At 57.8% G+C, this 26,442-nt stretch overlaps 1 protein-coding gene across 7 annotated transcripts in view; it reads right to left on the bottom strand.

Annotated features, from left to right (window-relative positions):
- BAIAP2 (BAR/IMD domain containing adaptor protein 2) overlaps window positions 1-21,549 on the bottom strand; it is a 38,943-nt gene extending 17,394 nt beyond the window's left edge. For 4 of the 7 annotated variants that reach the window (XM_066200521.1, XM_066200523.1, XM_066200526.1 and 1 more), the window contains exons 1-6: window positions 21,418-21,548; window positions 14,264-14,339; window positions 12,354-12,440; window positions 4,494-4,555; window positions 4,174-4,245; window positions 3,746-3,883 (exon numbers count right to left, since the gene is read on the bottom strand). In XM_066200521.1, the coding sequence (XP_066056618.1) occupies window positions 3,746-3,883; window positions 4,174-4,245; window positions 4,494-4,555; window positions 12,354-12,440; window positions 14,264-14,339; window positions 21,418-21,489 (507 nt within the window). In that variant the 5' untranslated portion in view covers window positions 21,490-21,548. Of the gene's footprint in view, window positions 1-3,745; window positions 3,884-4,173; window positions 4,246-4,493; window positions 4,556-12,353; window positions 12,441-14,263; window positions 14,340-21,417 lie in introns of all 7 variants that reach the window. The other 3 variants (XM_066200524.1, XM_066200527.1, XM_066200525.1) reach the window with 1 other exon arrangement.
- Between the last annotated feature and the right edge of the window lie 4,893 nt (window positions 21,550-26,442).

Here is a 26,442-nt window from a genome sequence, read left to right on the forward strand (position 1 = left end):
CGGCCTCCACTGCCCACCCAGGGTCACCCACTGTCACCTGGGTCAGGCACAGCCTTTCAGGACAAACACCCAGCCCCAGCATTGCTATTTAGGCTGAATTACAGCCAGTTTTGTTTCAGCCCGATGCAGAAATCCAATTGCTCACAGCACTAATATGATTTGATAAATACTTTAAACCAACATAACTTCATTGCTGAGCTGCTGATTCAATCCAGGTCCCAAACCCATCATGACCTTGATTTTATGGCCTGATCACAACCAGCCTTTAATGGAATTACAGCACTTGAGCTTCCGTGGTGATTGTTTCATCTTAATATTGTTTTCATTCTTCTTCATCAGAGATGTGAAGTGAGCGAAATTGGTTTGTTCTCCCGGCTTTCAGCACAGGTCAAACCCCATCTCAGTCACTCCACGAGGAAGATGAGCCACGTGAGGCTCTCAGCCCTCACTCCTTGTGTGGAACAGCAGCTCAGGACTGATTCATAAGGAATAAAAGCCTGGCTCAATGTGACACTCAGCAGCAAGAACCCCCAACCACAGCATCGCTCCTGACCATGGCAGACAGGGTTTGGGAGCTGGGAGATCACTCCAGCAGCCTGGTGGCACTTGGAGCTGGTTTAGAGCTACATATGTCTGGGCTGCAAACCATGAGGTGTTTTAACTCCTCAGCCACTTAATGCTGCAACACTCATCCCTGCCTGGAAAACTCCATAAAACCAGCAGGAGACAGTGGCCAGGTGATGTGGGGCTTGCAGACAAGCCTGGAGCAGCTCACTCCATGCAATGAGGGGCTGATGCAGCTCAGGAGAAGCCTCCTGCAAGAGCATCACACCCCCTCAACCCCCTGTTCCAAAGCTACTGCTCCCCAGCCATTGCTGCGTGCACTCCCTGCTGAACTCCAGGATTTATTGCTGCTTTATAAGTGGGAACAGCTGAATTAAACAGGTGAGAGGTTTGGGCAGTTGTACTGAGCTCTCTGATGGATTTAGCAGTGCGGAAACACAGCCACGCTGGTGCCCCTGCCCAAGCCAGAGCCTGGGTGGCCCCAAACCTGCTCTCACTCTGACCAACGTTACATAAACCCCGAGGTCCCTGCAGGACAGTCCTGCTGCTGCCACCACGTGTCTCACCCACCCATCTCACTGGCAGGTGATGACAAGATGTGGTCATTCCACAAGTGGTGAAGAGGCAGAGAGGAGCAGTTCTGCTTCCTGGAGCATTAAATATGAAGGAAGATGATGACAGAGCATCAGACTCCTGGCTGGCAGCTGCCCCAGCAGCTTCACGGGATGAGCCTTCAGCAGAGCAAGATGTTATTGCTGCCTTGAAGGAGGTGACACTTCCATCAACAGCAGCTTCTCCCACGAGGAGAGAAGGAACCAGCCACAGCCCATTAGGAGACTCCAGCCAGCCCTGGCTGATGGGTCTGTGGTCCCCAGGCTCCAGCCTGGTGCAGTTGTCAGCATCCCAAAACCATCCCCAGGTGCCTGAGCAGCTCCGAGGAGACTACCAGAGGTTTGGCAAGTGGCCACAGGGGTGGCTCTGGGCCAGCTCAACAAACCAGCCTGCCTGTGGCTCTGCTTTAACCAGGCTGAGGAAAGCAAAGCCCCACAAATCTCTGTAGATGCTCCTGATCCACTCAAACCTGGTTTCACCTCCTCAAAGGCCATTTTCACCACCTCAAAGCCCATTTTCAGCTCCCCAAAGCCCATTTTCAGCTCCCCAAAGCCCATTTTCAGCTCCTCAAAGCCCAAAACAAGGCTCTCTCCTCAGCACCAGCACCAACACCCACACGCTTCCAGGCTGGACCAAATTGCTGCAGTCCCCCCTCTCTGCAATGCCCAGGCCGAGGTAAAATAGCATCGAGGGTGGCCCCAAACACTCTTTTTTTTCTGAGGAAACACCAGCTCTGCAGTCAGCAGAGAAGAGAAGGGAAGTGCTCTTTTGGCTGCGTTTGGCAATTTTAACTTCGTGTTTAGATCTAAGGCAAAGCAAACCCCCACCGAGTGCAGCAGAGCGGTCACAGAATCACAGAATATTCTGAGTTGGACGGGTCTCATAGCTCTGTAAGCTCAAAAGCCATCAGAAGGCTTTTTCGGAGATAAGCACTTCCTAAATACTTACTGCTGAAAGATTAAAGGGAATGAGCGTCTGATCCTGTTTCCCTGCCCGGAGAGCTGTGCTAACAGGGCTGCCCCATCCCCGCCACTTCACAGCGGGAGGCTCAGCCCACCCTGCAGCCCAGCTGGGATGGATTCCCTCCTCCTCCCACCCCTGTGGGATGGGGATCCCTGCCCCGGGGTTTGGCAGGACACGGCTGGCTCCGGCAGCAATTCCCTTCTGTTGTCCCTGTCAGCAGCTCTGGCAGGTGGGGGGAACAGAGGTTTAATCCTTGTGTCCCCCCACGCTGGGCTCGGGGCCTGGCAGGGCTTTTCTCGCCTAGCAGGAATTTCAAAGCTGGGACTTGTGGAGACACCACGCTCAGAAGTGGTTTCAGCTGCTCAGCTCTGAGAACACAGCAGAGCTCCCACCACAGTGGGCCGGACACAGAGGAATATGCTGGCACCTTCCAGCACCTCCCAGCCCTGGCTCCAGCACCTTCCAGTCCTGCTCCAGCACCTCCCAGCCCCGCTCTGGCTGTGCCACCTCAGCACCCCCCAGAGCTCTGGCTCCACACGGGACCCACAGGCTGAGCCACAGCGGATGGTGGTGGCTGCATCCTTCTCCTTCTGATTCTCACCACCATTTCCCAAATTTCAGCGCAGTTAAGGGTGTCACTTCCCCAGCACAAGCCTCACTGTAACTCTCTGCTGGAGACTAAATGCCACTAAATGCCATCAAATTCACTCCCACGAGCGAAGTGCCACCAGTGTCCAGGTCTCCTTCAGCAGACACACATCTCTGGCATGTGAATAAACAGACCCTGGCCCCAGCATAACACACACACCCCTGCCTTGGAGACAAGACTAAATAATTCCTGGCTTCAGGAATTCATCTTCCCCTTTCCAAGCACCACTCATGCCATCATTCTGAGGCCACAGCTCCTGCTGCAGCACTCGACTGTCAGCCAGGGCACGTTGGTGCATCAGTTACCCCTGAAGGTTTGCCTGGATCAGCCATGCTCGGGGCAAAGCTCACAGAGAAGTCTGCGGAGTGCAGAGGACACAAACCCCTGCTGTGGATCCATCGGTGACCAGAGTGCCACAGCCCCCCAGCACTGCCAGGACAACACGCTGGATGCTCCTCAGTGAGAGCCAACCCTGCCTCCCCCTCTGTGGAGAGCTCTGACTGCCCCCGTGCCCACCCCCGGCAGGGACCCCGGCCCACAGACATCACACCCACGCAGTGTCACACCCACACGGTGGCACACCCACACGGGTGTCACACCGCTCTGAATCACCGCAGCCGCCCCCGGGGAAGGGGCACAGGCACACAAAATCCACAAGCAAACACCCTCCCAGGGACAATGGATCAGGCACGGCAGGAATTAATGATCCCTGTGGGCCACTCGTGAAGGCAAAGGGAGCAGGGTCAGGCAGCAGCTCCAGCCTCACTCTGTGCTGTGCCATGGGAACAGCCCGTTCCCGGCGCTGGCTGCCGCCTCCTCCCGCCCACACCACCGAGCCCACCGGCTCCCCTTTCTCTACAGAGATCAGCAAATCCTTCCCCAGGGGTTTGCCACAGCCTGGCCACCCGCACTGGGCAGCACCAAACATCCCCTTGTGTCCCCAGGCCAGGCTCCTACCTGCAGCTCCTTGTCCGAGTACTTCTGCGGGTTCTTGCTGCCCTGGCTCTTCTTGCGAAGTTTCTTCAGCTCTGCCTGGCACTTGTCAAGGGAGTCCCCCTTGCTCCTCTGCTCTGTCTGGTATTTCTTCAGCGCAGCCTGGATGCCACAGGAGAAAGTTCTGAGCCTTGGCCACAGCTTCTGCTGCCAAGGGGTGACAAACAAGCAGAGCCCCCAGGAAATTCCAGTGGGATTCCCAAGGCCCAGAGGGCAAACAGGGGACAACTCTGTCCTGTGTGTGGTGACGTGGGTGACACCAGGCACCCGTCTGTAACCAGGGGCAGGAGCTGGGGCAGGATGGGACGTCCCCCAGCAGGGAGCAGCTGATGAGGGAGACCCGGGGACCCCCGAGGCCAGGGCTGTGCCAGACACACACACACAGAACTCACACTCAGGTACCGGGAGTCCAGCTCCACCTTCTGCTCCAGCTGCGTCAGGAGCTCGTTGTGGAAGGACTTGAGCTGCAGGGAGAAAGAAAACACTCAGTGCTTGGGGAGGGCTGGCAGAGCCCGCCTGGGGAGCAGCAGGGAGGGCACAGGAGCAGGGCTGCACAGGCTGAGAGCAGCGAGGGCCTAGCAGGCTGAAGAGGATGCCCAAGCAATGCAGACCCTTTGGAGCTTAGCAAATCCATGTCAGAGGGGTTGGTGTCTTCTGGACAAGGCACAGAAAAGTATTTTCCACTGACAGGGATGCTGGGCTGGGCACTCACCATCTCCTCCAGCTGGTTCTGGATCTGCCTGTGCACCTCTGCCATCTGGAAGAGCACATCCCCTGTGGAGACAGGACAGGGAGGGTTTGAGGCATCAAGCTCAGGGACACCACAGGGCTGGGGCAGGCAGCACCTCCTGGCAAGGAGGGGTCCCCAGCCAGACCCAGGGGGTCTCCTGGAGTAACCCCCGTGCTCACCTTTGGGGAGCTGCGCTGAGCTCACCTGAGACACTCGGACAAACAGGCAAACCTTGAGAGGCAGGAAGGGGAGCAAGGATGAGCAGCAGCAGGACCCCAACAGCAGGGGCAGCCCTTGTTCCCCAGGCCCAGCACAGGGATAGACACAGCCCTGGCACTCAGTGCAGGTCACAGGACACGGGGATAAGCCCTGGGATCCCCACTGCAGCCAAGGAATCCCAGCTCTGTTCTGCCACTTCCTTTAATTTTTCTTTTCCAATGCAGGGCTGCAGCCCCACCCCCAGTGCTGTTCCTGGAGGAAGGGCTGTGTCCTGGCTCAGCAGAAGCCCCAGCGTGGCTGGAGCCAGACACACACATGGGAGCATCTTTTAGGAAGGGAGCCAGCACTAAGAGCCCTGACTCTGGATCAGAGTGAGCCTTGGGGACAGCCCAGCTCTGTCAGCTCTTTTCAGGGCTCAGTTTGGAAGCTTTCCCTTCCAGCATGGCAGGTTGTAGCTTCCCAAGAGGCTCCCCACCTCTGTGGAGCTGTTTGCAAATGAAAGGAAGCATCTCACTGGGGCAAGGGAAGGAGTGGGACCTTCTCCCAGCACAGCTGGTGCATGCAGGGCCAGCCCCAGCCTGTCCCCCCATGTCCCTGGGCACAGGGGCCAGAATGTCAACACCCCCAGCTGACCAGGAACAACCTGCCTCAACATTGCTTTGCTCTCCTGGCTGGAGCAATTCGTACTTTGCACCACACACTGCGTCTCAAACCCTTCTGCAAACACTAAAATCCAACCCCTTGGCAGGCACAGGCCCCTCTCTGCAGTGACAGAACTGGCCGTGGCACCGGCTGCTGGCAGGGCCACCGTCCCTCTGTGCCCCCTGAGGGAGCAGCGATGCCCAGGGCGTCCCAAAACGCGAGAGGTGACCAGATGGCAGAGCTGCAGCTCTGCTCCTTCCCCACGAGGAAATGGTGCTGAGATTTCCAGCGGGTTCTGCAGGTGCTGAGCCAAGAGGAGCCCTCCCACCCGGCCGCCACAGGCCTCTGCAGTGTCACACGTGAGCAGGGAGGTCCAGGCAAGGGGCCACCACCACCACAGGAGCGCCAGGAAATCGCTCCTGCTCGGGCTGCGACAGCTCAATGGTGGGAAGTGCCTGAATTCCCACTGCAAGGAGGCCCTGGCGTCACTCTGAGGTGGCTTTGTCAGGGGGTGGCAATGCAAGGGTGGCTCTCTCATTATTCCCAAAGCTTGCACCACCCCCTGTCCCTCTCCCTTCCCATTTGGCTGGAGTGGTAATCCCGGGTGTGCTGGCGTGAGGCTGGCTGAGGACTCTGGCCACCATGGCAGAGCTTCTGAGCCACCCAGAAATAGCACCCGTGTCCCCAAATCCAGCCCTGGGTACCCCTGCTTTGGGACACGAGGGCTCTGCCCCCTCCCACATTCCTCCCCCAGGGAACTGGCCAATTCCCAGCAGTGGGGTAGCCCGTGGTGCTCTCTCAGCACTGATATCCATCTTTTGGGTTTGACTTTCTCCTGCACCACCACCACCCCCTTGGTTCCAGCCCCACATCAAAGCCAGCAGGGCACGGAGCCTTTCCCACAGCACAGCCTTGCTGTGCCCCAGCCTGCTGAGGGGAACTCTGCTGTCCCCCCTCAGTCCAGCACCATGAGGTGGTGGGAAGGCAGCTGGATGCCTGCCCAGAGCCTCTTGAGCTTCCTCCAGACCTCTCTCTCCCCAGCTGCCCCCAAAGGAACCAGCCCCAGGCTTCCCATGGCCTCTGCCACCACTGGGAGCCCAGCTGGGCAGGATTTGAACTAAATCCCCTAAAAGCAGCAGCAGGGTGTGAATTGCCACAGGGCACCTCAGCCACCCCAACAGCTGCTTCACAAAAACCTACAGACCATGTGCGACTGTCCCAAATATCTCACCCCACACCTGACCCAGAGCTGCAGGGGGGAAGTTAAACTGAGATTAAGAAATATCTCGGTAGCTGCAAAGCCTAAATAGTCCAAAGTTCGGCTTGGCAAAGAACCTGTGGCACTGTGCCAGGGATACCACCACGAAATTCTGAGGCGACCACCCCAGGGAGGTCGGTGGCAGGGCTGGGACCGGCACAGGGCACCCGCCCTGGCAGCAGCACAGCCGCCCACGCCAGCGGCATTTCGCATCAGCTGCCAGATGGATTTGTAAACCAAACACCTGAACTCCCACCGAGCAGCAGGACAGCAGCTCGGGTCACGGTGCGTGCCAAAACACACAGCCTCCAGGTGAGGAACCCCCCGGTGCAGGATCTCACCTACACCCAGAGGCACGAACGGAGCCGGGGAAGGGCAGGAGGCAGAGCCGGGGGCTCTCCCCTCCCCGCGGGATGCCGAGCACACGGCGAGGAGGAGCTGCTGCTTAAGTGACTCACAGTATCGTTCTGGGAGAAGAACTATAGCAGCTATTGTGGGCCCTTCCCTTCCACACCCAGCCCACAACAGGCGAACAGGTTGTTCCACATCGCTGCCGTCCCTGCTGGCACCACGGGAGCCAGCTGCCCCTCCAGAAGGTGAGGCAGTGGGAAGCCAGCTCTCCAGGGTTTGCTCTGGAGCTGTCAGATACTCGAGGTTATTTTCCGACCCTCCCTCTAAAACAGGATATGGGCCATTTCTAATAAAAATACCGACTAGGCATTAATCAAGGAGCCAGACTGCTCAGAGCCAGAACATGTTGGTGCTTGAGCAGGGCTGCAGCAGCCCGTCCTGTCCTGCAAGGGCAGCAGGAGATGGTGGCCAGTGGCTAGGGGACCATCTCCCACCAGCAGCACCGTGGCTGCCCCAGCTCCTGGGGTCAGGATTTGGGCACACCCCCTAAAAACCAGCCAGCAATAACCCTGCTCACACAACACCTCAGTGCTGAAGATCTGATGCAGCCAAATTTAAGGCAAAACCCAGCGTAGGTAGAGGTGGCACTTGAGGGACTCGGGTCAACAGTTGGACTCAGTGGTCTTAAAGGCTTTTCCAGCCTGAACATTCCCACTGGAAACTTCTGCAATCTTTTCTGCTGTTCCCTCTCAGCAGCACGACCTGGGCCAGGCTGACAGAGCAGCTCCCCAGAGCCAGGGAGCACTCCCAGCCCAGCCGAGGCTCTGACTCCACGAGTGACAGCTGGGAAGATCCGCGTGCGGTGGGAAGGAGACGAGTGTGGGGAAACAATCAGCTTCTCCACGCTGACTCATCCCTTTCCTCTCCACAACGGTTTCACTTCTGCCAGCCCCAGAGGACGGGGAGATGTGCTGATAACTCATCAGCCACTCAGCGCTGCTCCAGCCCTGCCTGGCACAGCTTAAGGCATTTTTCAGTTGTTTGTTAAGGGACCAGGTAGAGGGAAAAGCAGAAGCTTCCCAAGGCACCCTGGCTTGGGTTCCCAGTTCCTGGTAACTGACTCCCTCAGCCTGGGCAGCTGCCACTGACCCTTTCATCCAGACACTGGGATGTTCTGTGCCCCCCACAGCCCTCCTGGATGGGGCCAGCCCTGGATCTGTACCAGGATGCAGAGCCCAGTGAGTCCCCAGTGCTGTGGCAGGAGCTATACTGGTGGCACTGGTTAATTAAACACCCTGACATTGCCCAGCCTGGCCCCACGTGATCCCATCAGAGGTGAGGCAAACACCTCCAGGACCTGGAGCTGGCCACAGACCCGGCCAAAACCCCTCCTCAAACCTGCCCGGTGCTGATGGATGGCAGAAAGCAGCTCACGGACACACACAGGACCCCTCCACACCCCCAGAAGGAGGAAGCATCCCTGCAGGATCCCTCGCAGGCACAGAGAGCAGGTGGGAATCCTGGAAGTTGTCACCATCACCAGGGAAGGTGAGACCCAGACGTTCCACACATCTGCTACACGTTGGGAGCCCCAGCCAGGCCACATGGTCCTCACAGATGCTCATTTACAACCCTCCACCACCACATACCAAACACAGGTAGGTGAGAATGAGCCTTGGCCGTCTGCTCCTCATGGCAGGGGTGGAGGCAGTCCTGGCCTGAGGAAGCAGAAGGCTTTGAGAGGACTGTCTTGTGTTTCTGCACCCTCACCAAGCCCATTCCTGCAGCTTCTTTTCTTCCACCAGAACAAAGCTGTCACCCACAAGGTGTTAAGTGCGTCGTTAAGCCCAAATTTACAGGACCACCAAAAAGATCTCGGCTCCCAGCCAGGAGCTCACCTCCACAGCAGGGACACTGCCACAAATCACAGGAAAATATTTCCTGGAGTTATGTGTCACCCTGGGCACGGCTCCGACTGGCTCCCAGTGGACACCAGCAGCGCTGTTGGTCCCACACCACACACGGGCACCAGCAGCTCCAGCAGTCCCCGACCCCCCCTGGGGGCTCCATGGTGACCCTTGGCACCTGCGGGATCCATATCCTCACCTCCACCACTGCAGGAAGCATCTACCCAAAACAACCGCCAATCCAATTAACAGATTAATCCCCGTTCCCAGAGGATCTGGTGCAGCACAAAGCCTCCGAACCACCGGGACAGACCTGCAGGGGACTGAGAGCCTGAACTCAGGGATGCCCCTGGATCCCTGCAAGTGTCCAAGGCCAGGCTGGACAGGGCTTGGAGCAAGCTGGGATAGTGGAAGGTGTTCCTGCCCATGGCAAGGGTGGAACTGGATGAGCTGTAAAATCTCATCCAAACCCTGAAGGTGCCATGTCCTGGTTTTATCGTGGAAATGAAAAGCCATTATGTGCCAGGGGCTCCTTTCAGCTCAACAATGGTTGAGTAATTTCTGCCTGTGCTGCCCTTTCACAGCCTGGTGCGTCACCCAGAGCAGCTCCACTCATCCAAAGGGCCTCCCAGAAACAAGCGCTGAGCAAAAGCCACCTCTAGCCCTGCAGGTGCTGCCCAGCCCCAGCATCCCGGGGGAAACGTCTCCAGCTCCGCTCACCAGGAGAAGAAAACCCCTTTACATGACTTTGTCATGGCCTGATTTTCAAGAAGGACAAAAGAAACGACATTTTGAGCAGCATCCAAGGGACCCAGGCAGGAGCTGGACAAGGGCCAAAGTCACCTGAGGACTCATGCATGAGGCTGGATCTTCTTGGAAGGGGCTGCAAACCTTCCCTGGTCAGGCACAGGCTCCTCACACCAGCTTATCTTCCCTCAAACCCCTGCCACAACCACCCAGGGGGTGAAGAACAGCCCGAAGAGCCCCTCAAGGAGCACCAGTGTGCACCGACCTAATCCCAAATGCCAGAGCAGGGAACTGCACGGAGCAAAGCGACTGCTGCTGCTCTGGGGCAATGACAGCTGCACGCTGACAGCTCAGAGCACCACTGGGCTTAGGAACACGCCAAAGCCCCGACTCTGCACACCCCAAACCTCAGCACTGGGGCTCAGACAGGCCCCACCAGACACCTGTACCTGAAAACTCGGCCCCCAGAGCCGATTACAGCTCAAGTGCATTATTATTGTTATTATCGCCACTTTTCCTTTCCCACGCGGGATTATCCCGTCTACGCACGGCTCCTAAAAATCTGATGGGGAATTTAGAAAAAATGCACAGTGCTAAGCAGCCCCACGGGCAGCCAGGAGCTGAGCCCAGAGCAGTGCTCCAGAGGGCTCTGTGCTCTACCACACATCTGGGGTTGGGACACCAGGAAAGCACCGAGGTTAGGAAAGAAAAGGTTTTGGAGGGAAAACAATTCTCTCAGATTTTTGTCCATGGAGGCTGGGAACATGAGCTTGCAATCCTGACCAGAGCATCCCATCTTGAGGCAGTTTTCCCTATAAACTCGTGGAAGAAAATCCCGCTCCAGGAGGGAGCTGGGGGCACAACACTAATGGAAGCAGCAATTGAGAGAATTCCTGTTTACTGTTCTAAAATGAATTCCCCGTCCCTGGCAGTGTCTAAAGCCAGGTTGGACGAGGCTTGGAGCACCCTGGGATGGTGGAAGATGTCCCTGCCCATGGCAGGGGTGGCACTGGATGGGCTTTAGGGTGCCTTGCAGCCCAAACCAGTGTGGGATCCTATGAAATAACCCAGAGCCCCTTTTGGGCACTCTCAGCATTCCCAGCCCAGGGAGCGATAAGGCAAAGGTGTTCCCAGGAAAAGCTGCACCTTTGGCGAGCACAGCCCCGGCCCAGAACAGCTCCCAGCCCCTGTTTACACATCTGCTGGGAGGGGGCTGTGTCCCAGCTGTTATCAGCTCCACTGAGCTGCAGCCAGAAATTTTATCTCAACTTTCTCCTGCCCAGAGCAGCTGCCACAGCAAATACCAGCAGGATCAGCAGAGCACGAGGCTGAGGAGCCCCAGAGCTGCCAGGAGCCTCCCTGGGATGTGTCCACACCAGGAGGGGAAGGAGCAGTGATTTGGAAACCTTTTAAACCCCAAAATACTCGAGCCACACATGGAGAGACGGCACCAAGGACATCAAACCCTTGTCCTTCGGTGAGGAACCAGGGCCAGAAGTCCACAAAACACAAGGTTTGAAGTGTGAGCAGAACTGGGGTGTCCCTCAGCCCCAGAGAGGCAGCAGCAGCTCCCTGCAGGCTCTGCACAGCCCTCGGCACACAGGGCTCTTTGTTTTATTTATTAAACAGAAGCAGATTGCTCCAGGCAGCTTTAATCCACGACTCGGTTTCCATAGACACTTACTGCTTTCCCAGCACAATTCCGAGGCAGCAGCAGGGCTGGGGGGAGCGGGGCCTGACACCAAATCCAGAGCCAGGGGCTGCTCCCCGACTCCTCCAGCCTTTAGAGTCGTTTCAGCTCAACCTCTCTGTTAATTGCCTGCCCCGGAGAGATGCTTTAATGAGCACTTTGCCATCGCCGCGGAGCCGGAGCTGCGGGAGGGATGGAGGGGGAGGAGAAGGCGGAGGAGGAGGAGGAGGAGGAAGGGTTCACCTGGGACTGCAGAGACACTAGACCAAGGCCCAGCTCACTCCATGAAAACCTTAACAAGGTGCAGCATCCCAGGGGGAGCTGAGATTGTCACCTCAAACCATGGGGGGGAGCTGGGAGAGTCACCTTGAAACATGAGAGGAACTGGGAGTCACCTTGGACCATGGTGGGGAGCTGGGATTGTCACCTCAAGCCACAGCTGTGAGGAGGGAGAATGCAGGAGGATGCCTGGGCAATAGGGGGACTGGAAAAAGCAGCTCCCAAAGGATTTGCTGGGGAAATAAGTGTGAGAAAGGGGACGGAGGCAGCAAGCGTCACAGCCCGTGACAACTGCCATCGATTGGGCAAACACCAGTCCCTGGCAGTGGCACAGGGAGGCTCCAGCAGGGCAGAGCTGCTGCACCCAGAGCACAATCCCAGCCCCACCAGCACAGGGTGACCTCCACCCTGCCCCTTCCCACATCCCTCCCTCTCCCCGTCCCCTCCAGAGCCCCCTGATGGGCAGCTCAGCTCCCCGGCCAAAATCTGCTAATTCTCCTTTGCCAAGTGAGAAAAAACCACCACAAAGCTGCTCTCCAGAAACACCCCGAGCCAAAGCCCCGACACTGAGAGCATCAGGGGGTTTTCCAAACTGCATTAACAGTAAATACAGAAACACTGCTAGCACTGAGACAAGGCAGGATCAGCCCTTCAACTGAGCTCGCTCTCCCCAGCAGCACCGAGGATCTGTCTCATTCCTGGGCTGGGAATCCGCAACTCCATTTAGCAGCAAAAAACTGGGGACTTACCCAATTCTTTTGATCCTTGGCTTTCACTGGCCAGCTCTCCCATCTTCACCAGAGCATCAAAGTACCCTTTTGCTGCGTATGTCATGCCTAAAAAGCACCAAAAAAACCAGAGGTTATGTTCTCCTTAATGGCTGTTGGAACTTCTGGGGCACTGAGGAGATGCTAGACACTAAAATAGGTATTACCTCAAAGGGCTGAACCCCACGGGGAGGGACCACACAACAAACAGAGGAAAGAAGGCTGGAGCAGTGAGATTACAGGGTAATTTAGGATTAGAAAAGGTACGTGCAGGACTGTGGTGGTTTTCATTGCAGTGCAAGCATCAGGCTGCTAATGCTGCTCAGAGAAATCACTGCGGAATAATTGAATATCACAGACTTTCATTATAGTTCAGCCTTGTTTGTTGACATTCCAGCTACACACTTGACTCTAATCAGATAAGCAGGGGGTTTCCTCTAATCACAGAACATGCTGTACAGCCCCAGCTCCAGCCTTCCAACGCTGCCTTGGCTCTGCCTCCTGGGCCCTGCACTTCCTTCAGCTGCCCCCCAGCTCGGAAGGATGACCCAAGCCAAGGTAAAAATTACAGGAAGATCCTTGGCTGCACAGCATTTTCACAGCAGGGATGTGGGAACAGCACAAACCCAGTGATCACACTGGTTATCCCAAGTGCCATGGTTGGTGGCACAGGACAGCCCAGGATAAACAGATCCACCTCCCAGGTCATTAAAGCTGAGTTATCAGGTGAATATTTCAGAAGAACAAATAAAAAAACCACAATCCCAAAGATAGGCAGCTCTTCCCCCTGTCACACCCTGCCTCTGCTCCCTTCCCTGCTGCCAGCAGGGCACCGGCAGGGAAAACCACCTCCAAACCATGAGCTGGTATCCCCAGGAATTTTCTGTGAAAGCTGCTGCTCCTGAGGGTGCCCTGTGCCCCCTCCCTGGGGATCAGAGTCCACAGCCCCAGTGCAGTGGAGCAGGCTGGACGGGCACTGCCCCGTCACGGCTGGGTGAGCCATTAAATCCCAGTTCAAACCAGTGCCCAGCGCTGGCAGGACGCTGCGTCCGGGGCACCTGGGAACAGGGGGAGGGCTTTAAATTCCTCATGGAAACAGCCGAGAGCCTCACTTGACTTGTGGGAAAGGAAATGTGCTGCAGGCACAGGAGCAGGAGCAGCGATCCTTCCCAAAGGTCGGGACACAACCCCCGGCACTCCAGAACAGGAGACACCAAAGTGTTTTTCTCCCACTGGCTGAAGAGGATGACAGACTCTTCCCCCACGGGCATTTTCACTGGGATTATTCAAAAATAAAATCCAGGGGACACGTGCAGCTTTGAAGAGGCTCCTCCCTGGAAAAACACAGCTCTGGGTTGAGCAAAGCTTAAACCTCCTTAAAACCCAGCTGAGGAGGGCCCAGGCAGCGCACAAAGCCAGTTTAAGTCAAAATAGTCCATTTTGGGGTTTAATCAGTTCCTAGGTTCCTTTTGATCACTTAAATCTACACCTCCCTAATGGCTCCCAAAAGGGTCTTGCATTCCCAATCAAGAGCTGCCGTCAAGACTTTTAGGCTTTTCCCTTCTCTTCATTCTTCTGGGAAATTTAAACATTTCAATAACACCTCTTTAAACAAAGCTTCAAATCTCAATTCTCAATATTTTAAACAAACACTTAAAGATGAACTGTTTGAAGATGTGCTTTGTTATCCTGCTGCCTCCCAACATTCTCCCCCTGGAATCCCTCCCACATCCATGGCCTTGCACATCCCAACCTGGTCCAAGAACCATCCTGCCAGTTCCTTCCCCATGGGAACAAGGAACTTTTCAACAAAACCCCAAAGATTTTCAACAAAAACCAATGGTTTCCCAGCTTTGCCCCCTCCCCAGCCTGGCAGCCCCAATGTCACTTACTTGCTAAGGCTTTTTCATAGGTCTTCCCCATAGAAATGAAATTCCTGAGGCTGGGGTTGAACTGCTCCATGATCGTCTAAAGGGAACAGAACATTGCTGGGATTAGCTGGGATGATGGGCAGTGGAGTGAACAGCTCCATGCTCAACTCTGTCCTGATAAACACAAAAAGAGAGCAAAAAAAACCCCTCCCAGCTCCCTGGAAGATGCCCCAGGATCCCCCCTCATCCCACAGCTTCACTGAGGAAGACCAAGCTGGGCTTGAGCACCACGAGGACCAAGAACAAGGGGGCTCTGCTGTGCCCCAGCACGAGATGCTTCCCCCCAGGAGAGGAAAGTGAATGTCCCAACCAGAAAATTATCAGATATGGCAAAAAGAACCATAATACTCCATTATGCATAACTGTAAGAGGCTGTTTGGGGCAGCAGTGACCCTCAGACGAGCCAGGGAGGTGACCCAAGCCCTGGGGGACAGTGGCAGGTGATGTCCCACTCCTGGGCTGGCCACGGAGAGCAGCACCAGCCCAGCCCACCACGGACAAGCAGAATGAAGAGGAGAATTCCAAACGTGCAGCCAGGAGTGAGGCAGAGCAGAGCCTGCAGCACCCCCTGAGCTGTGCCAGGAATCACACCAGGGTGCCTCACCTGGGCACTGCCCACCTGCCCAAAGGGTGGGGTGAACACAGGCAGCACTGCCTGAGCTTTCCCTGCCGCACTCCAAGGTTAAGATGGGGGAAGGAATAATCGGATCAGGGAGAAGAAGGGCTCTTTGTGTGCTTGGCCCCGCAGCCACAGCCCTCCCTGCCAGGCCCTCACCCCGACACCGATCCCAGCCCAGCCCGGGGAGAGGCACAGCCTCCACTCCCTGCTGGGGATCCTCTGGATGGAGCCCAGTCCCAGCCCCAGAGCTGGTCCCGATCCCCTGCCCCGCCTTGGGGACACTCTCCCACCACGGTGCCACCAGAAAATGGAGCTCAGAGCCTGACTGGCCCTGAGGAGGGATGCACCATGGGCATTCCTGCTGGGAACAGGGCTCTGCACCCCCAGGCTGCTGGCAGAGTCCCACCCCGGGCAGGGGAGGGAAGACAGGCAGACACTTACGGGGAATAAGCTGATTAAGCATCTGTCACCTCAAATGAGGCTGCCCGAACACTATAAAGCTTATTTTCTGCCTGAGGCATTTTTATCCCAGTTCCTGCTGCCCGGCCCTTGAGTCTGACAGCTGAATTTTCTCCACACGTGTGCAGGGCTCAGCCAGAGCCTTCTTGGCTCCAGACTGCCCTTTCTGGGTTCCTCTGGGCAGGATTCTGTGTGGGGCACCTGTCAGAGGGGTGGCATCGCCCCAGTGCTGGTATTTCAGGAGAAATCCTGTTAATCCCTCCAGGCTGCTGGGAGCATCAGGCTGAGGATGGCTGCAGTGTCCCCCAAAGCCTGTCCCCAACAGCTCCCAGGTCCTCACAGCACCAGCCACAACTGCAAAGGGCAGAAGATGATTGACGAGGCTAATGAGGAGCTGCCCTGCTAATTAAGGCTGCAGGCCAACAACACAGGGCCCCTGGAAGCTGTTTTGGGGCAGCTCAGAGCAGTTCGGTGGATGTGCTCAGCGTGAGAGGAGAAAATGAACCTGTAGCAACAAGCCAGGTGTTCTCCAACGTGTAGGAGAGAATTGCACAGGAGTTAATTACCACTGGAGAGGATTGCTCCATCCTGCCCACATCACGTTGAACTCCAGTCCAAAATCTACCTGGGTCATCCCACAGAGCAGCCAGAGGTGTGGGATCACTGCCCAGGGCAGGGACAGGGACAATTCCCCCGGCCCACAGCAGGGACTGGCACATCCCCACTTCTGGCAGAACCCCAGCCACAGCCTCGACCACGCTCAAACTCAGCCTGAGCACTCTGAGGCTGAACAATATTTAAGCAGCAGAAATGTTGGCAGGATTTCTGCAGGGAGGAGATTTTTCGGCGGTTTGCAGGTTCAGAGCAATGTTTGTGTACGTGGAGGTGCACTGGGATATGTAAATAATGTGATTTTCTCAGCAGTGCCCGTGTAAACACATCGTCCTGAGCATGAAACCGAGGGAATTAATGATGGAACAGGATCCCCAGACAAAGCATCCTCCAAAATTCAGCCCATCTTGTCCAAACCAGAGGGAATCAAAGCACAACCCAGCCCTGGCACTGCTCAGGGCAGGTCCTGCTCCCCACTGATCCACAAGCAACATTTTAAAGCAACAAATAAAGAGATAAAAGCCCCCAAAGGGTCCCATGGAGCGGCTGAAGGAGCGGGAAGGTGACTCTGTGCTGGCCAAATAAAATTCAGCAACCCCCCAGGAGGAAGTTTGCTGAAAGTGAATGTTTTTAAAACATTGTCTGGAGCCTCCAACAAAAACAGCCTGGCAGGATGAGAGCGGTGAAAAGGGCTCCTCACCCCAGAGATAAAAATAGCCTTTTCCAAGCCTTCCTCTCACTCCCAGGGTGGGAAGGGAAGGTGACTCCAGAGCCTTTGCACCCCCCTCTAGGTGAGAGCCCCAAACCTGCCAAGGAGAAATGGTGGGAAATTAACAGCTTTGTGCCATGGAATGGCTCAGCAGCATCGCCCCTCACAGCCAGGGATGCGCTGGAGCTGCTCCCCAGGCAACAGAGGGTTCATCCTCCTCCACGGGGGGATCAGGGGCTCTGGCAGGGCTGTCCCCCACAGGAGAGGTGAATCCAGGTTTGCAGGACACCAACAGCAAAGCAAATATTCAGTAACACTGTGGCAATGAAAGCAAATCTCATTCTCCCCAGATTTTGCCCCCTCAGCAGCACCCACAAGTTGTTTGCCTTCCATGGGCTGCCTGGGCAGGGTTCAGAAAAACACAGACACAAAACCTGGCAGCCAAGGGTTGAAAGGGCTTTGCTTTGTTCCACTGCGCTGAATTCCCTGGGTAATACCACTCAGCTCTCCGGGATTGGCACGGCTTTATTCAGCTGCCAAAAATCAAACTAATGCAAAGCACAAGGTCTCCAGGACACGGCCCTGCTCCCTTTGGTGGGGGAAGAGGCAACAGAAACAAGGTCCCTTTTCTCTCCTCTGAGCACACTCCAGGTACAGCCAGGATGCTCCAAGCCCATAAATTAACCCATAAGGAAGACTTTAGAATCATGGAAAAGAATAAAATATCCCCAGCTGGAAGGAACCTGCAAGGATCATGAAATCCAGCTTCTAAATCCTAAATTTAAGTCCTACTCAAGCTGGAAGTGGATGTGGCTCAGACTTCTCCTGCTCAGGCAAATCCTGCACAACAGCTGAAGGGCAACATCCCTGGAAGGGCTCAAAACCCACATGGATGTGGCACCTGGGGACGTGGCTAAGTGGCCTCGGCAGTGCTGAGGGAATGGTTGGATCTGATGGTCTCAGAGGGCTTTTCCAACCTTCCTAAGGATTTTGTGGCTCCCTGCAGGACTGACAGTGCACAGGGACCTGGGCCAGCCACGGCTTCCCTGGGTGACCATGACAAGCAGGACGGAGGGGCAGCACCAGGGGACTCTCCACTGCCACTGTCACACTGCAGAAGCAGCTCAGCTCTAAGGAAGTTTTGTGTCTAAATGGGTCAGCCCTGCTCCAGGAGCACCTTCATCACTCTGCTATCAATATTTAATGCCCAGCAAAGCCCAGTGCTGCCTCCTCCATCACAGCTTGTCCTGCCCAGCGCCATCAGGAGCAGCCCTGGGGGTTTCAAGAGCCAAGTTTCTGTCAGGAAGGAGCCCAGCTGGTAAAATCATGGAAAAATCCAGTCCCCATCTAAAGGCATTTGGTTTCTCCTGGCTGTCATGCCAGAGGACGAGGGGACCCAAGTCTCAGGGCAAGACCTCTGAACATCTTTGTGTGAGGGTCTGGGATTGAAGAGAACTGGGATGAGGATTCCACATGGGACACAGAGCACCCCAGCACCCTCGGAGCACTCATCAGACACCAACCAGTGGCCACCCCTGCAAGGCAGGGCCATCCTCAGGTTCTTGGTGTTGGGATCTCCGCTGAGGAGCCACAAGGGTCCCCCAGTCCCCTCCCCACAGATGTGACACCGAGGGGCTGAGCCCCAGGCTGCAGCCAGAGGAGCTGGGAGCAGCCCCGTGCCCTGCAACACGAGCAGCACCACTGAAACCTTAACCAGGAGCAGGCTCAGCACAACAGAGCAGTGAGGGCAGAGCCTGCAGCCCGGGGTGCAGGGCACGACACTCCACTGAGACAGCAGCTACTGCTCCCCAACACCTGGGAACACACGTGTCTGCAGCTGTCCCCTCTCCAGGGAGGCCAGGAATGCTCTCCCACCCTGACAGGGGATGGAGCAGCATTTCCAGGCAGTGCCAGGGCCGAGCCCTTCATGGAGCCTTGGTACCACGGGTGGAAGCAGTGCCACGGATGCCTGGCGTGCTCAGAGCCCCCGGGGGGCAGCCCACAGATCTCCCAGGGAGGATCTCCCTCCTCAAGGCAGGGAGCAGAGACAGCAGCGAGCACAAGGCATGGAATTTGGGGTGCCGCAGGCTGGCTCCTTCCTCCTCTGCCACACACATCATCCCTCCGGTGCCAAACACACCAAACCAGCCACAGCTTCCCCTGCTGAACCACTGGAGGAGGAATTGCTCCCATCCCTCTGGACAGAAGGAGGAGAGGCTGTGCTACCACAGTAACATCGATCACAGCTGATGGGGCGCAAACGACCCTCAGGAATTCTGTCCACGTTTCTGCACGACAATTCAGCTCCGAGTTCGGGGTGTTGTTAGGCAAACACCTCTTCAAACGCGGAGCTACTCGCACACCACTGCAAACCCATCTCCCGCATGAAAAAATGCCTTTAAAATGAAATGGAGGTTGGGCTGTAAACGGCAATAATCTCATCTGGCAGGAGGAGACAGATCTGTCTTCGGGGGAAGGAAGAATTGCCAGTCCCTGCTCTCTGCAAAAAGACAATCCGGAGCAAGGGCTGAGCGGGGAAGGGAGCTGCCCAACCTCACAGCCCAGCCCTGGGGCTCACGGCAGAGCCCGGCCCGGCAGCTGTGCCGCTACGCCGGGGTCCTGGGAGTGAATCAGCACCGGGAAAGGTGGGATTACGTTGGCGGAAGGTGCCAGCAGCCTCCGTCTCCCTCTGTAATTACTCCCCGCGTGTAGGCAGCTGCCTGTAGTGGCAGCATCGGCTCGGGGGCGGCTGACAGCTCCTCCACCAGCTCATTAGCACAGTCACTCCGAGGGTGAGCGCTGCTTCTGGAAAACCATGACAATGGGCTTCCCGAGCCGAGCGCCTCGGGAAAGCCTGCGCGGGAGCGGGTGCCTGGCATGGGGAGCTCTGCTCCCGCTCCAGCGGCTGCCAAACCCGCCGAGACGGCGGCCACGGCAGGAGGCAAAGCCAGGCTCAGCCACTCACCCTGGTCCGGGGCGCAGTGACATTGTCCCCTTCCTGGGGGTTGTCTCCTCCTGCCCATGGCAGCTCCTGCACAGGCCAAAAAAAAACACCCAGGTAACGGGGATTGAAGCACTGAGACTGGTTTTGGATTCAGAGACTCCAAAGCTTAAGGAGATCCAGAAGACCCCAGCCCCCAGCTGTCCCGCTGGGCTCAGGGGCGGCTGAAGTCCTCAATGGAACAGGGACATGCCAGGTTCTTGCAGGCACCACATGCCACACATCTCCAGAGGCCAGGAAAAGTATTGCTGGCTTCAGAGAAGCCTCTGCTCACCACAGGGAACACAACCAAGCCAGGACCATCCTCCTCCAGCTCCCAGCACCGACACACTGATTTTGGGTGAGCCCATGAGATCCTCACCAGTTCCATCTTCTCATTCCCTGCCTCTGGCTGCTTCTACTGGCATCCCAAGGAACTGAGGTGTTCACTAACTGATGGACACCTGGGGACTCCTCCCAAGCCACGTCTGGCTGTTGGGGGCCAAGGCACCCCGTGCACCCTTGGGTCAGCCATGTGCTGATGGAGCCTGCTCTGGGGCCGAGCACCCCAGCCCTGGTCTCTTGGGGGGATGGGCTCCACGTGTTGGGCCGGCACGAACTGCCCTGCACGCTCCTCTCCTCAAGGGCTGTGCCCGGGGAGAAGGTGACCTGCTCCCCAAACCTGTCATTAGCCCCGTGCTTCGAGGACTACGCACCGCAAACAACAACTGAGTCACGGCTGAGGCTGCTGCCAGCCCCTGTCCCCAGCAGCTCTCGCCCTGTTTGCCCGAGCAGCTGCGGGCCCGGCAGTGCCAATGCACAAACACCGGGAACACCCTCGGAGCCAGCCCTGCCCCAGACCAAGGGCAGCCTGCACGGTGGCAGGTCCGGGTACAGGAGCTGCCTGGCAGGGTGGGAGGGAGCCCCAGAGACCACAGCAAAATGTCACCAGGATTCAGAGTAGCCAAGATTTCTGGTGCCACAGCTCTGCCTGAGCAGCTGTGACACACCAGAATCTCCAAAACCAAGACTTCAGAACTTCACTGCCCCGGTACTTTTTGTACTACATTCTTGTATTTTTTTTTTCTCTCTGTGCTCTCAGGTAACTCAATCCAAGCCCTTAAAGGACAGGAAATCGTGCAAGCTTCCCAGTTTAACAAACGACATCCTGCGTTACACGTTAGGCTACAGCAGTTTTATTAGTCTTGGTCTCAAGACCCAGCAGAGCAGAAACCGCTTCCTTCGGGGGGAAATTAAACCACATAAATCGTTGCATTTTCTGAGGACACAGGGAGAGAAGCAGAAAAGGAAAAATGTAGAGATTCCCGAACTCCAGGGGATGGGGAAGGCTCTGATGGCTGTGGCTTGTGGCAGAGCAGAGAGTGACGGCGGCGCGGGGCTGCCCCGCTCCGGGGTGATGCGGGGACAGCGCTGCCCACCCCGGGACCGGGCATCCCCCCGAGGGTCCCGGTGCCCGCGGGTGGCCCCGGCAAGGCTGGGGCTGCCCGGGGAAGGCTCGGGGGTGCCCCTCGCCCCCTGCCCCGTGCCGGCGGGGCCCCGGCTGTCCCTGCCGCCCCGGCCGGCTCCGGGCACATCCCAGGGACGGCCCGGCCGGCGCCTCCGCCCGAGCCCGCTCTGCCCCCGCGCGTCCCGGGGAAGGGAAACTCAACAATTCAAATAACTCAAAGAACAGGAAAAGGGCGAGACGCGGCGCCGGGCACCTGTTGCGGACTCACCTTGTAGACATTCTCGGTGAGGCGGTGCACCTCCTCGGAGCGGGCCATGCCGGGCGGGCCGGGCAGCACCATGGGCGGCGGCGCGGGGTGCGGGCTGCGGGCGGAGCCGGGCGCGGGCGCGGGGAAAGCGCGGAGCGGCGGCCGCCGAGCCTTTTATCAGCTCCCGGAGGCCGTGCCCGCCCCGAACCGCCCCGCACCGCCCCGGCCAGCCCCGCACCGCCCCGTGAGGAGGAGCCGAGCCGGGCCGGGCCGGGCCGTGCTCCGCGGAGCCGGCAGTGACGGGACGGAGGGATGTACCGCGCTGTGCCCACCGTGCCCCATCCCATGCCCATTCCCCATCCCTATCCCCACGCCGTACCCCATTCCACGGCCCGTTCACGTTCCATGCCCCTCCTCCACCCCATTCCCCACCCTACACTCCTGCCATGCTTCACCCCATAGCCCACGGCCCCACACTATCCCCCTACTTTACCCCAGCCCCAGCTCTGGCTGTGCCCCACACCTCTGAGCTGTCCCACACTCCAGCCCTTGCTGTACCCCCACCCTTGCTGTGCCCCCCACTCTGGGGCAGTGCTCCATCCCCAGATGGGCAGAGGGGAGCAGATGGGTGAGGAGCAGTTGGAAAAGGAAGAACAGCCCGTGGTTTGTGGGGTGTTGGGAAGGAGGCTGCACATCATCCAGGGAGGCCGGGAGAGTGGAGGTGGGATGAGCATTAACACAATATACGGCTTGGGATGCTCAGCCCAAGGGACACCAGCCCCTGCCTGCCACTTGGCTGTCCCCAGGCTGTGCCACCTGGAGAACCAGGATTTCCATGGGAGGCTCCTGCCAGAGCTCCCGGCTGTCAGGTCCCTGTGGGACATCCCAGCCAGGCATCCCCATCCTTCCCATCCCTTGGGCCAACGGCAGCGACTCTCGCCCGAGTCCCGAGGGGCACGAGGAGCAGGCCCATGCATCAGAGCCAGTGTCCCCAGCCCTGTCCCCTGTCCCTCTGTCCTCCCTGCCAGGATGGCCGCGGATGAGGGTTAAACGGAGCTTCACAGGCAGGCCATGCCCGTGGGTCAAGCCTTCCTCTCCCTCCTCTCTGCTGTGAGAAGCAGTGAAACAGTTAAGCAGCTGTGTTATTTTCCACCACATCCATCAATTCCGAGAACAAGGAGCCCAGGTCGATACCTCGGTCCCAAACCTCCCGGTGCTGTTCCCCTTCCCGCTCTCCCTCCCAGCCCTGGCAAGGACCAGGAGGGCACCAACAGCAGCTGCTCCCTCTGGCTGCATTTGAGTCCCATTTTGGCTTCTGCCTCAGAGGTTCCACACTCCAGGGCACAGCAAAGGATTTACAGCCTCCAAGAAGGATTTTTCTTGTGTTTCTGGAGTGACCAGTTAACCCTTTCCCCCTAGGGCTGAGGAAAGGGAGCAGCTGTGGGCCCAGGAGGAGTGGGAACAGCACTGCCCTGGGAGATGTTCCCAGGGGAAAGCCTGGCTGCCTGCAGCGCTGCTGGGACACCACGGTGCCACTTTCCCTCTCCATCCCACGTGGCCAGGCCACAGCTGGCTCTGGGGACGCCACTCCCTCAGCCAGGCACCAGCACCTCGCTGGCTCTCCAGCGCTGGGGAGGGATTCAGGATCAAGCACCCAGGAGTAGAGTGCCTCTCTCTGCATCTCCATCACCTTATTTTTAGTTACGTTATGTAAGTTCTTCGCTACGTCATGGATGTGGGGGGTTCTTGCATCTAATTCCAGTGTGACAGCCCAGCAATTCAAACAAGCTGTTCCTCTGGTGAGCAAGATAAAAGGATTTGTAATTTCTGATAATAAAAGAGGCCTTTTGGGACAGCCCTGAGAGAATCTCTTCCATCTAGGCCTGCTTGCAGACAGCCGCTCCACTTTCTTCCCATGCTCTGCTTCTCCTTATCCCCTGGAATTTGAGTGCTGAAAGCCTTTCTCCCTCCAATCTCCCTGATCCATGGCTGGAAGCAGCCAGGGAGTTCATTTCCCTACAGTCAGAGCCACATGGAGCAAATTATCCTTGTCCCTGGCTCCTGCCGTGTCCGTAGCTCCGGGCTGGCGGCGGCGGCCGGGGCTGCCCGTGCTGCCCCCGGACCGGGAGCGGTGCCCGAGCCCGAGGCAGCGCTGCCGCCCCGCAGCCTCCCGCAGCATCCTGGGAATTCTCAGCAGGAAAAACCTGCCGCTGCCTCGTGCCGTAGCATTTGCTTTGATTGCCTTTTTTTATTTTTTTTTCCCCCCCCTCCTGGTTGCTGCTCGCTGCCTTTTTGTCGGGGTGATTCACTCCCCGGGGCTCGGCGGCAGCTGGAGCGTGCCCAGGGTAACCATGGTGCCAGAGTCCCCGTGGGTTACCTGAATCCCCGCGGCGCCTTCTCCATGTGCCCTTTGGAAGGCGGGACCATCCACCGCGGGGGTGCGAGTGCAGCGTGGGGAACCACCACGCCAGACTGGGAACAGCGGTGGGATGAGCAGGCAGCGGCCCCATCCCCGAGCCAGCCCTCCCCGGGGTGACGGCACACGCGGCACCGGCCACCTCCAGCCCCGGGTGGAGCGAAGTTGCTGTGGCAACAAAAAACTTATGTAATCCACCCCGCTCGGCTGCAGGTGTGGGGAGGAAATTGTGCTATTTTCGAAGTTTCATTAGGTTCCTTCTTAATTACCAGCGTGGCATCACGCCAGCGCTCCCGGCCGGGTCACGCGCCCGGCACAGGGACGGAGGGTGGGGACGGGGCAGCGATGGCCGGGACAGTGACAACCGCGGGCAGTGACAGCCGAGGGCAGTGACAGCCACGAGCAGTGACGGCCAGGGCAGCAGTGGCTGGAGCAGTGATGTCCGAGGGCAGTGACAGCACCTGCACCGAGGGACAGCTCTGCCCAGCTGCCCCTCTGTGTCCCCAGCTTGGGGACACTGTCCCTGCTCCCGAAATGCCACCCCGCTGGGTGTGGCGGCTGCCAGGGAGGGACACGGGAGGGAGGTGGTGCAGGGCAGCATAACTGCCCAGGGAGGGGAACGTGGCGCTGCGGGGTCACCCAGAGCTGCCACATCCTCAGCGACTCGGGAAGCCTCCGGTGACATGGAGAGAGGAGAAATAAAGGAGAGCTGGAATCCCTGGTGCATTTGAGTGGGATGTGTCACTGGCCAGCACAGAGAGGAGGAAGCAGAGGGACCATCATGGCACCAGTGCTATTTCTTCTCACAGTCCCTGAGAAAATGCTTTGAGTTTCCTGAGGAAGATCCAAGCCCAGCTGCTCCAGGTGGACGCTGGGTTCTCCTGGCACTGCCAGAGCAGGAGACCAGGCAGGGAACTGGACCAGGCTAAGAAGCTGCCTCCATCATCTCCATCTCCATCTCCATCTATCTCCATCTCCATCTATCTCCATCTCCATCATCTCCATCTCCATCATCTCCATCTCCACCATCTCCATTACCATCTCCATCTCCCGTTTGCCCACTCAGTCCCACTGGCTCTCTGGCAGCCCTTGGCTCTGTGTTCCTCCTTTTCAGTGTCTGTGAAGGGGAAGGCCGAGCCCACCCACCCCTGGGTGTCCTGCCCAGCCCGGGCGGGGCAGGTGTGTGCCCCAGTGTCACGGTGTTAATGAGATTCCCAGGAACTGCCTGTCCTGTGGTCCCGGGCAGATGGCTTCTCCATCGGAGCCCTGACATCACTGCGATCCCTCCCTGTGCTGTGTCAGGAAGTTTTTGTTTCTAAAATAATCTAAACGTGATTTTTCTGACATCTGGGGGTCACTGGGGAATCAGCCAGGTGGGTTTGAGCCAAACCAACCCCTCACGAGTCCAGGATGTGTTTTCCTTGAACACCGCACTCAGTTCTGCCTCCTGCCCTCCTCAACCCCAGGTTGCCTCCCCCCCACTTCCTTTTGAGCACCTCATTAAGGAGCTGTGCCAGCAAACCCCACACCAGCACCCAGGTCTTGAAGCATCCCCCCAAACTCCACCTCAGCCTCCCCTTTGCAGTGCAGCCATCGCTCACCAGGATTCCAGCAGGTGCCTCAAACTGACAGTGAGTAGGTTTAGGTTAAATATTGGGAATAAATTCCTCACTGTGAGGGTGGGGAGGCCCTGGCATGGATGACCCAGAGAAGCTGTGGCTGCCCCTGGATCCCTGGAAGTGTTCCAGGCCAGGCTGGACAGGTCTTGGAGCAGCCTGGTCTAGCGCAGTGTCCCATGAGTTTTAAAGTCCCTTCCAACCCAGCCCATTCCATGATTCTTTCACTGTTGGTGCTGGTGGGAGCCGGTCCCTGAATCTTCAGAGGGTCAGGGCTCAGCAGCTGTCCCTGGGTTGGAGATGTCCCCCGTGTGCCAGCAGCTCCCAGCAGTTAAATCCCGCCCAGCGCCACCGGCAAACCCAGCAAAGCCATTTATTGGGGATTAGCCAAGGATGAACAATTCAGGCCCCTGTTCTGCAGGGTGGAAGCTGCAGTGCTGGATCCAGATTCCCAGCTCTCACCGCACACTTGGGCCAGTGGGACTCACAAAGTGGGGTGAGATGATTCCACCAAGGGAGAAACTGAGGCACAACAAAGTACCTGGCCTCTCACCATCCCAGGATTTCCCTAATTCCATTGGAAGCAGCTCCTGGGCAAGACTCCCAGCAGTGCAAGCTGCTGTGTCCAGGGACTGGGGACAGTTCTGCTTCCTGATGTGACACAAGTGTCACTCTGCCTCGGAGCACCTGGCCCTGCCCTTGGCGAGGGCTGCAGAGCCTGGCACTGGGTCTCGTCCCTGGGGGCACTGATGGCAATCCCCGGAGGGACCCCGGACCCCTCTGCTCCCAGTCCCGCGTCCGTGGCCGTGGGGGGCAGGCGGCCGGGCGGGGCTGCTCGGTGTCCGGGACACTCCCGGTGCCAGCAGCGCTCCTGGAGCTCTGGCTCCTCTGTCCCGGCCGGGGGGACAGCCCTACCACGTGTCCCCAGCGTGTCCCCCGTGCCCTGCCAGGGGCCAGGCTCAGGAGGAGCCTCGGCTCTCCCGGGAGACTCCCGGGGAGCGCAGGCACAGGGAG

This window comes from Chamaea fasciata, unplaced genomic scaffold, assembly GCF_029207755.1.
Source record: "Chamaea fasciata isolate MVZ Bird 193981 ecotype frontalis unplaced genomic scaffold, bChaFas1.0.hap1 SCAF_19, whole genome shotgun sequence".
NCBI classification, from domain to species: Eukaryota; Metazoa; Chordata; class Aves; order Passeriformes; family Sylviidae; genus Chamaea; species Chamaea fasciata.